Source organism: Nesoenas mayeri (genome assembly GCF_963082525.1).
Source record: "Nesoenas mayeri genome assembly, chromosome: 3".
Lineage (NCBI taxonomy): Eukaryota > Metazoa > Chordata > Aves > Columbiformes > Columbidae > Nesoenas > Nesoenas mayeri.
In genome coordinates this window covers 71363846-71379100 of record NC_137544.1, presented here as the reverse complement: position 1 = coordinate 71379100, position 15255 = coordinate 71363846, and the positions used below count along the sequence as shown (strand labels likewise).

The window sequence follows — 15255 nt, the reverse complement described above, 5'->3', positions numbered from 1 at the left end:
GGATGTAGGTGAGAAGAACTCCGCTGTGTTATTGAACAAATTATGGGTTACCTCTTACATCATGTGTCCTACCACCTGTGTCCTAGTTATTTATATCAGTCTTGGCAGAAATGACAAACAAGAGTTTTGAAAGAAAAACTGCTCTCTCACTGCTAGAAGTGGCCTTTGAAGGTCTGTGTGAACTATGTCTGAGCTTTAATTACCTCTGCCTTTGTGATAAGCTTTGTAGCAAAGCAGAGAATTTTCGTTATAAAGGTTGCAATCTGGCGTATTTTACTTCCAGTATATTATCTAACATAATAAATTTTCAAGTATTTTAAATGGAACTCTAAAAAGCTAGCAAGCCCTTCCTGGCTAAATCAGAAGTAATCTCTTTTAGGAACTTGACTTTGTCTTTGGTGGTGGATGCTTTAGGCTGTGCTTCGGGAATTTGGAGAAATGCATTTTGTGGTTAACCAGATACTACTGTTTGTGGAGTTTAATTGGGAAGAAAATAATAATGTCTATATGGTATCTGCGCCTTCAGTATAAATCTAGCAAGTATCTTTATTAGTTTTTTCATAATTGTCAAGATAAAGAATGCTGAAATAAATATGGAGCTTTACAAGAATGCTGTGATTCAAATAATTTATTTCTTCGAAATGGAAATGAGTTCTCCAATGCCTTCTCTATTAGAAATGTGCCATACAAATCTTTTCTGCTGAGTCTAATTGAGTATTGCTCATGTAACAGCTAGATTTTTCCTAGTAAGTGCTTCAAAAGATGATCAGATTGCTCTCCTAAATTAAGCCTGTTAAGTACTTGCAAAATGTGGATCAGTGTATCTAAAAGTCTTAATTTTTCATCTCCATTACTGCACTAATGAAATAGGATGAAAGCTATTATTTGAATGCATTATATCCCTACTATGCTTAGAAGAAATAGTCTAGAATTCAGCAATGCAACTCTAGTGACAAGTGTGGGATGTGAAGAGCCAATAATGTTCTGAGTAAGGGGTGCTGAGAAAAAGAGTGAATGCACTGGTTTACCAATAGTAACATCAACCTAAATCAATACCAATTTGTCTCTCCAAGAAAAAACCCTGTTCTTTTGTCCTTTTCATAGACTCTTAACTTTGCCAAGTTCCTTGGGGATCTAGCACCTGCTGACCCTTCTCTGGCCTTCTCCATTTGTTCTGAGATATTTCCAAGCCTCCAGGATCTGACTGTTGGAGTCATCTTGAAAGTCACTTGCTCTGAAATATTAGAGAGGTAGCATGATGGGAGATGCTAGATTTTAGAGAAGCAGACAAGCTTTAGTCAGGTGGTGCTGAGGGAAGCAGCTCTGATTATTTATTTAAAATGTCTATGCTGTTGTAGGAAAATGTGCATTCCCTTGTAAAATTATTTTTCTAGGCTGAAGTGTTCATATTGTGAAAGTGAGCTCAAACTTACACTGAAAAGACTAGAAGAAAACAACAGCAAAAAGATTGTATCATCTCTGCTATGATGGGTTAGGTTTGTGACAGTAGTTGTGATCTGTTCCTGCTCATGTAATATCCATTGCCTGTGTTAAGCTGTGTTTGCATGTGTATGTTTACCTCTTGGTTCCCACTATGTCTAGGGGACGCACTTGTCCATCTATGCTGGCACTGAAAACAGTGAATTGTGATAGCTTGGTATAGATACCCCTGTTACAGAGTGACAAAAAGGAAACAGTTTTTCTTAAGTGATCCTAACATTTTGAGGAGCTGCTGTTTTGGTTTTTTTGGGGTTTTTTTTTGTGGGTTTTTTTTTGTTTGTTTTGTTTTGGGTTTTTTTTGTTTTTTTAGTCTGATTGCCTTAAGGTAGTAAAATCTTGCCGAGGAGTCACCATACAATGATTGGCTCTTCAAATACTCTCATGTAGACAGGTCAACAGCCATCATTTTGCAGGGGAGTCTGAGTACTCACACAATTTGCATCAAATTTAGCACTTTTTCAGTGGCTTGTATGCTGATTTTTAAACCCTCTGAAGTACCTGAAATTATTTCTTACATTATTTTAAAAATCCTTCTGCATTAATACTTGTCCCTTGGTTTGGTCATTTGCTCAACATTTTAATGATTTCTGTCTCTCACGTAGATATTAGCAGGTACAGAGGTGTATTTTAATTACATTCTGCTGCATATTGTTCACTAAGGGAGAATATAAAGGAAGGAAATTGCAAAACATTGAATACATGGATAGTTTCTAGCCTTTTAAATAATTCAAAGTCTTTGATGAATCACTGGTTTCTATTGCTGACCTCTGTTTCTGACTTGTCTCTGACTTCACAGGTCAACAGTTCCGCTAGCAACTGCATTTTGAATAATTTGTCATCTGAGATCTCTAGATATTATTTCTGGTTTCAGAGTTGTCTAGTTTGGTTGTTTGTTTTGTTTGGTTGGTTGGTTTGGTTTGGTTTGGTTTGTTTGTTTTTTTTCTTAAAGTGGTTCTTGACCAAAATTAAGTTGGAGTTCTACAATACAAAAATCAAATCTTGGCTAATGGATGGAAAGTACAATGAGAGTAGAGTGTACTGTCTGCTGTACTGGGCACCAGTGCCATACAGTGGTGGAATGTACACAAGTTTCCAGTACTTCTCTCGTACATTCAAGAAACACCTCAGTCCTCTCTGTTCTTCATATGCTGCATAGGAGCTTCAGTTCAAATTTAATACACTGTATGCCAACTTTTTTCCTGTCTTCCGCCTCAGAGGAAGGAACAACTGCCGTACACCCAAGTACAAAAATTTACATGCCTGGTTGTTTGGAAAATACTCAACTACGTCTTACATTACTTCTTCTATTCAGGAATATACTGGTGTTCTTTCTGTGTTTGTATTTTTTTGTTTTGGTTTGGTTTTAAATTTATTTATTTATTTTTAAATTCTGTCTTTTTCCCATTTATACACCGGAAAAACCTTCTCTGATACATTCATTTTAATGCATAGCTTTATCTGTGAGCCATTTGGCTGTGTATAAGAGGGGCGGTTCCTGTAATCTCACAATCAGGAGGCTTTGTTCATCTCATAGTGTGTTCTTGATTAGTGCAAACTAATAATTACAAACGCTACAGTGTGCAGTGTTACGACACCACAAGTGATTGGCTGGCCTGCAGTTTGACAGGCTTTTCTTAGACTCAAGAAAGAATGATACAAAAATTGCATTTCAAATGGTTTATCTTACCAGAATTTCTAATTTTATTTTGATGCAATTATAGCAATGACATTTAGTAGTGCTGTTGCTAAAGAAACATTAACATTTTGAATACACAGTGTTTTTCAAGGACAAATGTCTTTTTTTGCTTTTTTCTTTGAATGTGGAAAACTAAAATTTGCAAGCACAGTAAATCTTTTATAAGCATATTATGTTATCATTAATAATAGAATAGGACCCTGAAGAATGCCAAGCACAGATGTGGGAAAGGAGATGTTCCCCTTGTCACAAATTCTGGAAGTAAGGCGTAGAACTGGGTTGGGTGGGGAGGTATTCTTTTTGGCTGGGTTTTATTTTTTGTTATTTCGCCTCCCCCCACCACCCCACCTCTCACTGCCAGACAGACACAAACCCAAGATATTCTGCTAGTTCATTTTGGACTTAATCCTGCTGGATTGTTTTGTCCCTTAAGAACCTGATCTAGTTTTTCTAGAACAAAGGAAAAATGCTGTTGACTTAAAGTTGGGTCTGGTTCATGTGATTATGGACCTAGACCTGTAAAATACTCAATAGTTAAAAAGTTTTCTCCTGAAATAACTTCAGTGAAGTTAAAGGATTAATTCCTCTAGAAAGTTTAGCTTGAAATATTTTCTTATTATGAAATCAAGATAGTACCAAAGTTCATAACATATACCTGTGGAACTGTTTCTGTGAGACTGTTTTAAAATAACTTATTGTGTAGTAATCTGGTGATGCTATTTTTGTGTGTATACTGGTATAACATTATTAACTTTGAGAGTTTCATTAATCACACAGGGATGAAGTACAAGGAAGATTTTCTGTTGATGTTTATTATCAGGACCAGGAAAAAGTGGTGGAGCTTGGGATTTGTGCGAATTTTATTTGGTGTGTTTGGGGGTTTTTTACCTTGTGTTTTTTGGGGTTTTTTTGTTTGTTTGTTGTTTTGGTTTTGTGTTTTTGTTTGTTTGTGTGTTTTTGTTTGTTTTTGTTTTTTTTTTTTTAATGAGTGTTAACCCCTGTCCCCTTCGCACCCCCAAATTTTATAAAGCATGCTTCTTATTTTGCACCCTTTCTTTCTATTATCCTCTTCCTAAGTGTAAATTATGTAAGGATTATCCAAAGGTATACAAACCTGCTGAATTCCTCTAAATTGGAAAAATAAAAATTCTGATAAATGTATAGTAACAAATTTGAATATAAATGAAGAGGGATAGATGTTAGGGAAATGTTAACTTGTTAGTCGTATTTGTCTTTAACAAGTCAGTGCGTTAGGCAGTATCCTTATGGAGTGAAATTCTAGACCCAAAAAGAGGGGGAAACAAAAAAAAAGATACTCTCATTAACAGCCGCTTACCCAGATGATGATAGCAGGCCTAACATCATGGGGAAGATATAAATATTGAAAGTGTAGGGAAAAGCATTATAATGGAATATTTAAATTGCTTTCATATAAATTAGGTAAGGACCATCTCAAGCCATGTTCAACTTTTAAATGTTGTCATGTTGTATTACAGAAAATTGATCAAAGAACCTGCAAGAGAAGGTAATGCAGAGGGCCTGGTTTATAATGTTAGTAACAAAGACCTATTCTTTAACATGAATGTAATATATCATGCAACTTCCCCAAATCAGAGAAAGATGCAAATATTGTGCTTAATTTTAAAAAGGAGAAGCTACATAAAAGTGAGGGTGCTTGTTGAGAAGCTAGAAGGGGCAACTATAAAGAGGTAAATGGTCTTCTCTGATTTGGAGGAGACATGGAAATTGTACCAGAGTCAGAGATTATGTGCACAGAAATTTAGGGAGAACTGAACAGAAGCTAATATAAATAAATCATGAGGATGGAAAAAAAAAAAGAAATAAAAAGAAAAAAGTGTATCTTATTAGAATCAAGGATGCATCTTTCATAAAAATGAATAAAATGAGTAATGAGATAAAACAGATAATTTAAAAAAACAAAAACCAAAAAACAAACCTAAACCCGCAAACATAATTCCAGCACCCTAAATATAAAATTGGAAATAGGCAGGCAAAAAAAGTTTATAACTTGCAAACAGCAGAAAAATTATTTCTGAGTCCCTTTAAAGTATAGCAGGAGCAGAACATGTACAAATTCACTAGGTGATTGTTGTATCACAAAAACACTGGAGAGGATGAGTTACACAGCTGGTGCATCCTTGGGAACAAACAGATGGATTCAGTATGGAGCAGCCTGGGCAGTGCCTACTAGAAGTCCCTCTGCAGACCTTAGGATGTGCACTTGTTCTCCTGGTAAAATGGCAGATGGAATTCGATATACGTTAATATTAAGTGATATGGACTGGGAATTCTACATAGATGTTTTATCCATATGGGATGGATGTTGGGATAACTGTTACATTCAGGAATGAGACCTAGGAGCTATGATAGAGAATTCCACCAAAATGCTGCCTTGATGCTTAGTAACCATCAGCATATTAAAATACTTTTGTTCTTTTTTTAAATAATTATTAAAATACAGAGACACTGTCTTCCCATTCGCTAGTCCAGCACGTATGTAAGTCTTGCACCCTGTGTGATGTTTCTAATATTCTAACAAGATAGAGTAGAACTGGAACAGCTACTGAGAGAATGAGAATCTGATTAAAGGTAAGTATCAGCACCTATATGAGGAATGGCAAGGTAGATTACTTTTCTTCCTGGAAATTAAGCTAATGTGAGAGATGTGCTAGAGATCTGTGCAGTCTTTGGTAGCATGAAGAAAAATAAATATATGGAGGAGCATTGAATGAAACCTTCAGCTCCTGAGTCGAACACAATTAAAAGGAGATGGTTCTTTATGCAGAGAGGCTCTGCTTTTAATCCTGCAAAATCTCAAGAATGCTAAAACTTCAAAGGAGGTCAAAATTTCACTGGAATGAGTAATGGCAAACTTGATTTTCAAAATCATTTAAAAAAAATGAATTCAAGGGTGGTGTTCTCTCACAATTTCAAGTGAAGTATTGCTTTATACTAACTACACTATCCTGCAGCTGCTTTTCTTGTGAAGTGTCAAATCTACCAGTAGCCATCCTGGCATGCAATACAGCTTCCACAAGTTCAGGCTCTTTTACGTATCTCAAGTGCCACCACTTCAGCTATGACAGTAGAGAGCAGAGCTCAGCACAGACTGGGCTGTTTTACTTAACTTTTCAGATAGGCTGGATCAACCTTTTGTAGCAAAGTTCCTACTACTGAGTTAGTTCAAAACTGTCTGAGCCGTGTCTGCACTGTGCAGAGGAAATACTTCATACAGAATTTAATAGGAGATGGATTTAGATGTGGTACTGGATTACTTTGTAATCCAACAGAGATGTAAATAGGCACTAATTTCACTAATGCAGTTAAACATCTTCACTGCCATAATTTCTACTCTGGGTCAAGTTTTTCTGCTATTACTGAGTAGTGACACTATCCCAAGCACTAAGTAATCCCAAGTAGAAAATATTTTAATTATTGATGCCTTCTGAGTTTGTTTCTGCTATGTCTATAGATACCTGTAAACTTCATATATGTTTCTCAGATTAATTTTTATTGTCTACAAATTCAATATTAATTAGTGTGAGGTTAATATTAAAAGAGAAGATTTGCACTAATGTCACTTAATTTTTATGTGCTGGGAAATACTTTTATGAATGTTCCTATATATGAAGCCATATATATGAATATTCTTCATTGATAGATCATCCTATTAACCACACTATCCTGTAGCTGTGAAATATTAACAATGCTGATTTGTAGTATTTAAATTTACTCTGTGTTTTGTAGTACGCTCATAAATGAACTATTTGTATTCAAAAAGTCATAGAAATGTTTTCTAAGGATTTTCTATTTTCTTTCTGGGTTTTCATGTTAGGATTTTTTTTAAATTATGTATTATTTTTATTGTATTTATTAATCTTGAACCTAATATAAACATTCAGGAATCTACTAACAGTCCTCACTTCACTTTTTTGTTACGTTGTATTATGCTTAGGTAAAGGCTTTATCTGGTGACAGGAAGTCTATTTTTTTTACAGCAAACATTATCAAAATTCACACAGTAGCCCATGAAAACAGAAACAGGTTTCAGTAAAGTTAGAGCCATTTGATACTTCAACAACAAAATACAGAAAGGCTACTTGACCTAGTCTTTGTGTTATGCTTAATCTTTCTGTGTGCTACTTCCAACTACTGTGGGGTTTTTTTCCCTTTTTTCCACTTAGTCTGCTGCAGGCCAGGGTGTACAGTGTTGAAGATGAGCCTTTGTAGCTTTTTAATCATAATTAAGTCAGTCCCTGCCTCAAGCTGGGAAAATGTAACTACTTTTTGACTCGTGTTCACAACACTGACCTCAGGATGGAGCGACTGTCTGTCTCACTGATGGAGCTTTATTGAATAATATTGTCATATAATCTGGCTAAACTTATTCATCATAAACATCATATAACTCTAGCTAAAATCTTAAAAGAAACAGGGATAGAAAGGGGGGCAACAAAACCAACTTTTGTATATTTACTTATTAAGTAGATTTAAAAGTTTTTATGTTTTGGTTTTATTTTGAAGGGCCCATCTTGCTGGGATGATGTGCTGATTCCTAACAGAATCAGAGGTGTTTGCCAGGCCCAAAGGTGTGATGGAAACATTGCGGTAAGATTTTGTCTTGTTTCTCCAAGTACTGTGCCACTTGTAAGAATAACTGTTTGTAGCACTTCTAACAATAGTAGAATTGTAGAAATGAATGTAAGTTGCCGTGTATGGTACTCTTCTGAATAGCTGTTCAGCATCAGATACTATGTCTTCAATGTTTAGCAGAAGGGAGGAACTTGGGCAGTTGCTGCTTGGAATGAATGAGGAAATGATCTTGGGTCATCTGTTTTCACTGAAGTAGAACTCTTAGATATTCAAGTATACATTTGTTAAAAGCAGAATGTAATACTTACATTTATATGTCAATGCTTATTTTATAATTATTGTGTATGTATCAGTGCACTGAAAGCTTCAAATTTGTGTCATCTTGCATATCACATCTTTCATATCAGATTTTCGGTCTTTGTCCACAGAGCGGGTTCTTCACACTATTGATTACTTTACAATCTGTTCTCCCACATGCTCAATACTGTTGTTTACTTTAAAGTGTTTCTCAAAGTGACATCAATGAAAAGCCTGAGTAAGAAGCAGCATAGACATCTCAAATCCTTAAAAATGAAGATTTTTCAAAACATTACTTATGTATACTTACATATTTTATGTGTTAGATATTACTCAATAGTATTTAGAGAGGTCTTAGAGGTATTTCCTTCTCAGGAAAAAGGTTGATTTGAGGTGTTCCTGATGGGCACAGCTTTTAGAGACAAACACAAAACTTTGTACATGTGAAAGGATTCTGTTCATTAGAGACCAGCAGACAGGGGCAACAGAAGTGCATTTCTTCAGGGGTGCTCCCCTCCTGTGCTGTAGTCTTCTCTTTGTCTTCCCCAGCAAGACAGTTGTGAAGTGGCACATCCATGTGGTTCCATAGGTGTCTTCTGCTTGGCCACAGACTATGTCAGGAAATATTTTTATCTAACTTGAGACAACAAATGGTTGCAGCATGTGATGCTGTCTCCATGCACAGCCAAAAGAAACTGAGGTCTTACAGCTTTCAGGCTTCTGCTAGGAGGGATTCCGCCAGGGATTTATCACTCTCCCCAGGTCTGGTAAAACAGCATAATTACCTGTACTGTGCCTATTCTCAGAGCTTTTCCTACCTGAAGTCATAATGACTTGATGTCATCCATTTGTTCCCAAATCCCATATGTACCACAAATATAAAACCTCTTGCTGATTTCTGAGATGACCTGCAACCAGATAGTTAAACCTCACCACAAAAGCAAATGAGGACAGTAGCTATAATAACTCACCTGGGCTATGCCAAATGCATCTCTTTGTCAATGTTGTCTCTGTACTATCATCTGGAGGAAGAATTAATTGTCTGCAGAAGTTAGGGACTAGTTTGATCTTTCCTCTGGAAATGGGCCCAAGAACTGGCTGAACTTCCTTTCCAGTACATGTGAAATCTGGCTTTTTTTCTTTCTGTGTTTTTGGTTGGTTGGTAGGTTTTGATTTGTGGTGGTGTTTTGTTGGTTTGTTTGTTTTCTTGATTTTTTGAGTGTGTGCGTGGGCTTGTTTTGGGGTTGTATTTTTTTTCTTTTTGAATGAATGATGAACTTCGTGCCTGTGTGACTTTCATGAATGTATCATACATCCTTGGAAAAGAGAAAAAATAACCTTGACTAATTCACAAGCAAAAACCTCCAGGCTTTTCTTTGCTGTTACAGTATTTGAGAGATTAAGTCAAATTTTATGCTTAAGTGTTCGTTTTTGTATTGTCATGACAGAATTTGTACAATTATATTTTGTTTTAAATAGTTCCACACTATACATGCTTCTTGACAGTGGTGGATAACAATAAACTTTGAGACTGTTAGTTGTCGGTTATAATGGCAGCAAACAGGAAATACTGCTGTTCAAGAAAATAAAAAAGAAAAGATTCCTCCATTATTTCTCTCCCAAGACAGAAATGTTTTGCTTAAAAATTACTTTTATTGGTTTCCACTTCTCATAAACACCAGTTTGTAACATACCTTCGAGAGGCAATGTGTTTTTTTCCTGAAATACTAATTTGTATATATTTATAAATACATTTATTTGATTATAAAATTAGTCTCTTGCCAGAAGTTACAGGCTTCAATTATTTTGGTTGCAAATATGAAAATAGAATAATTTACAATGTTACACAGCAGTAGAAATCAAATTTCAATTTAGTTAAGTAAAATGTATAAATTATTGCCAAAAGTTATAACGAATATCTTAATGATAAATGCACTGGGATACAATGTTTTCCAATGTGCTTACAAATAGGAAATGTATTCAATTAATTTTTGTGGGTTTGCTCAATATAAACTAGCTGAACTTAAATTTTCATATGATAAACTCTGCGTGCTTTGTAATTCCAACTTATTTTGAGCTTGAAGTGAAAAACAAAGTATTTTGTGATGCTTTATTGTTATAGTCCATAATTATGAGCAAAAGAAGAGAAGTAAAAGGTAAATATCACAATTGCGACATACAAAGCATAGTATCAGCGATGTAGAACTTGTGTTAAGTAGAATGTACCATACCACAGAGTTAAAATTAAAGAGCTGCTTTTCTCGGAGCATTATAAATAATCAGTTCCAGTAATTGTGGGAAATGGACAGAAACAAGTTATTTCTCATCTGATTGCAAGCTTCAGTGAGTGCTATTGGAGCTATCTTGGGGCTGGGTTTTGTTTTCAGTGTAATGCTAATAAATGGAACATATGCTTTCTGCTGAATAAACACAGCTGTTGCATGTAGTTGAACAAAATTATAGATACTGTACCTCACATGAAATTTCATCTTCTGTCCTGTTGGGTTTTTCTTTATTTAGTCAGTAAATGCCTTTCCGTATTCAAATAAAATATTCCTGAAGAAGTGTTCTTATTAGGCTCAAACTTCTGCAGTTCTTTGAAATGTGTACAGAATACTTTGTTTCTCATCCAATGAAGTGAATTTCTGATTGTGAAGAGGAGGATTTTTATATTCCTGTGTATAAAAATGCTATTCCATTTTATTTTTTTCATAGGCTTATGCTAGTCAAAATTCATAAAGAGCCACAGAAATAATGACTCACTTCATACGTAGGCAAAGCCAGAGCTGTAACATCACTGTAAAATGCTTAAGTGATGATTTCATAGGAACTGGCTCCACATCAGTCCCATGCTCAAGTGAACATGCATCAGTCTCTGAAAGACATGGCTGTGTGATTTGAATCTTGCAATTATATTGACTTTTTTGAAGATGTTTCATGAATATTTGTCCTTCTCCTGCATGTTTGCTGTGATTAGGTTTAGCACTGAGGACATCGGTATTATGTAATCTTTTCATAGCTGGTCTGTTCCACAGGGAGTTGGTGCTCATCTGAAATGGGCTGGACTGAGAAAACAAGGGAATAGCGTTCAGCTTGGATGCTTTAAATATGCAGTTTACCAGATGTTTTTTATTTCAAGCATCCAAAGCTATTCTTCTCAGACCTCACTGTTTAGATGAAATATGCTTCATTTTTTTTCATCCTATTTTGTTTTGATCAGCTCAGACCTCAGTTTCAGCTGAGAACAGAAATAAATTCTGTAGCAGTTAAAGTACCAAGAGTAAAGTTGATATTATCAAAATGTGAATACAGTAAACTAAAGCACTGTCATTGCATTATAGGAAGGCTCTGATACATTGCTATATTATTTATTAATTATTTTTTGTTTACAGGGAGGTAGGTAGTTGTTTATAAAAGGAACTATGTCTGTCTGTCCTTGGAGACATTAGAATATTTTCAATGTCACAATATTATTGAGTAATTTTTAAAATTGTGACATGTTTCTTAATACCAAGAAACCTCTTGACTTCATATTTCCTTAATTTCATCGATATCCATGTTAGTTTGCGTTATGCTTTAAAAAAAAATTTCACAGTGAGTATAATGGAACAGGAGTGTAATTAAAATACAGATAAGAATTCTTGTAACACAACCTAATATCAGTGAAGTAAGATTTTGTCAGCTTCTTTATACAGACTTGAGAATTATTCAGATTTCATACAAGACAAGTTCCAGAGTATTTTTCGTTTACCAGAAGCCTCTGAGACCATTGCTTTTACTGTTTAGGAACTGTTATATTATTTTACACTAAATGGTATGGTAAGTAAATCTAGTGCAAGTAAACAGAATAAAGCACAAATGCAGGTTAAGTAACAAGCAAACCAGATCTATCATTGTAGTTTTACTTTGTCTTTCCTATTCTGGACATATCTAACAAATGGGCAAACAATTTCAGAAAATTTTCTTATTTAAACTCACTTATCTTCAGAAACATATCCGTTCACCACATTAAAGATTTAAATGACTCTGTTTTAGTTACTAAGTTGTCCTGTTAAACCTTTCTCATGGTTTGGCTTGATTTATGCTTCTGTGGTGGAGCTGAGAAACAATTTGGACACCCCCAAGTTTCTCTTCCATAAAGTAAGAAACTTCTGTATTGTTTGTGAGGAGTGTCTTTAAAGGTCCAGTTAGTTAAGCAGAACAATAGCCAAAGTTAATCTGACTTTGAAGTTTATAACTACAGTTAATGTACATACAGTTCTTTACAACAGCAATAACTATAGAGCAGACATAGTAACAACTTAATAATTCATTTTTATCATAAGTGAATCAAGTCCATTACTTGACCCTTGTTTCCCTAGAAAAACATAAGAATTCACATGGGGGATTAGAGCAGTTGGCACCTTACAGTGCATTAAGACAAAACTCCTGGTCTTGTTAAATGTCATCTGTAAGATGTTTGCAAGCCTTCTAATCAATCGCAATAGCATATGTATCATTCTCCTTTCACATCTGTAGTGATACAAATGCAAGACTGTACCAAATTGCTTTGAACTACTTTGTTTTTAAATTATGTGAACTATACAAGCCCTTCTTAGGATGTATTGGCTTTGATCCTTCAAAAACTTTCATAGACATGTTAGCACTTTTTTTGCCGCCTTCACATATATTCCAATTTTTGTGTTTCATTTTTTTCCCTTTATTTCAATGATGAAGAGTTGTGTCCCGAAGCATAATTTGTTAGGACAATCTGGTATGTGTGCTAACATTTCAGGATCCTCTCTGGTACCATGGAACTGCATGAGAATCCAGAACTGCTGAGATACAAAATGTAAAGCCTGAAACACAGACTAAGGGAATCCTTTGCACCACAGACACTTTGAATTATGTAATTGGCATGCCTGGTTAGCAAAGAAGTGATCCCTATGTATAAGAGCAGAAGGAACATTCTTATCATTTCACCTAACCTCCTGTCAAACAGCAGTTGTGATCCTTTCCTGAAATAATAGGTTTTTGGATGAGAATATATAATTCAGGAAAATGTATGGCCTTGACTTAAGCCAGTGGTGAATTAAACAAACAAATAAAAAAACCCTTGATTTATGTAGTTAATTAATTACCTTACCTGTTTAAAATGTGCACTATTTCTAGTATAAATTTTCTGGCCAGTTTCAGTTTCTATGTACTGCCCTTTATTATCAAGAGCCCTCTGTTTCTACATGTGGATTTCCATAGGCTGAAGTTCACATATACCTTAGCATTTCCTTGAATGTTCTGGGAGATAAGCAATAAAACCTCATTTTCCAGTTCTTAGTCCTTTGCTTAGTTGTCTCTTGCATGCTCAACATTTTTTCATAAATTTCACACATCAGAACCAGGCACAGTTATAGCAGAGATGCCATCAGTGCCAGCTACAGGGATGATATAGTCTGCTTGCTTATGTTGATATCCAGCAGTTTTATTAGACAATTTAACCATAATGCCGTTGTGAGGGCTCCAATTCAGCTGATCATCCACCAAAAACCTCAGTCATTTCAAATTGCTGCCTTGCTGGGCAGATTCCATCGTCCTGCATGCGTGGCCCTTAACTCTAAAAATGTGAGTTCATGTTTGGCTGTTCTAAAATGCATATTATCCATTTGATTTCAGCTGAGTGAGCTGTTTGCGTGGCTTTGTCACCGACTTTTACTTTTCATTATTTTCCACTCTCCCAGATTTTATGCCATCTGAAAAATGTGTAATTACTTTTTCTTCCACATCATTAATGATTGTTTTAAGTAGCATAGGGCTAGGAAGTGATCACTGCAAGACCACCTTGAAAAACAGACTTTTGATGAATCACTGTGGGAATGCATTTTGAAATATATCAGTTAAATCCATCTAAATTGATCTTGTAGTGTTCTAGTTTCTTAATCAAAATGTCAGTGTTGTATCAAATGCCACACACCAATCTGGGTAAGTGGCAACATCGCTATTATGTTGTTCCACTAAATTCATAATCTCATAAAAATGTCAGGTTAGTTTGATAGGGTCTAGTTACCATAAATCCTTGTTGATTGACATTAATTACACATCCTTCTTTTATTAATCAAGTACCATATTGGCTGTTTATTCTCTCCAGGGCTGGTGTCAGGCTTACATGCCTATAATTACCTAGATTGCCTCATATAAAGCTGCCCTAAACTGTGGCATGACATGGTCCTGTGAAGCTCTCTATTTTAAATTATCTCTGAATGGGGGTGCTTTTATTTTGCCACCGGTGCATTTTCTGAGGAGCACAAAAGGGGCAACAACACTGAAAACAGCACCTATAGGACTCTGGAATAACCTACAAAGGTGCTGTGATTATATTATGATAATTTTTGCTAGGCCTTTAAATTGATGTCCTTAATAGCAATTAAAGATTAAAAATGCTTAATACAAACACACGAGTAGTGAAGAAAGAAACAAGACAGTTGACCTTTCTTAGTATTTAAATGCATTTGATATGTTTTTATATGTTTTTGAGTTTTTTGCGTTGGAGTTACAAATTATTTCAACTCTTTCTTCTCAGTTATCTCTTTAATAAACTACAATTAGATTTTTTTTTTTTTTTAAAGAAAGTCTCAAAGTAGCCTCATTCAGGATTAGATCAATTTTTCCTTTATAACAAAATTATGTTATTCCACTTAGTGCAGAAAAATCAATAATAGGTAAAAAGAGAATTATAAAATGGAGTTCATTCTATACAAGGATGAAAAAGCTAAATTATTTATGTTGGAAAGAAAAGTTAAAGCTTTTAAAATTAAGACCTATCCTCATGGGGGAGGGATGTGGAGTGAATACATATTCACTCTTTCCCTGTGTGGAAATACAATATTTCAGCAGTATATTGGACGTTTTTTATGGGACACACATGGTGTCTGCATCAAAACCCACCACCAGCAAACGTAAACAACTGATCTAAATCACACCTATTATATATTAAATGATTTTTTTTCTTTTGACTGTTTAAGAAGATTTTGTTTAAACAATGCATTATTTTTGACACTATAAAAATCCTAAAGCTGAGATCAAGCCAGGTCTTTGGATCTGTTCCGCAGTTTTCTCATTTTGCCAGAAGAATTAAGAGTTGCTAATAGCTTTTTTGTGAGCTGGAATTACGTGGA

At 35.1% G+C, this 15255-nt stretch overlaps 1 protein-coding gene across 1 annotated transcript in view; it reads left to right on the top strand.

Annotated features, from left to right (window-relative positions):
* PRKN (parkin RBR E3 ubiquitin protein ligase) overlaps positions 1-15255 on the top strand; it is a gene marked incomplete at both ends in the record, with an annotated part of 576161 nt that overhangs the window by 182976 nt on the left and 377930 nt on the right. Inside the window, 1 exon segment of the mRNA XM_080341443.1 lies at positions 7742-7825. Within this exon segment, the coding sequence (XP_080197569.1) occupies positions 7742-7825 (84 nt within the window).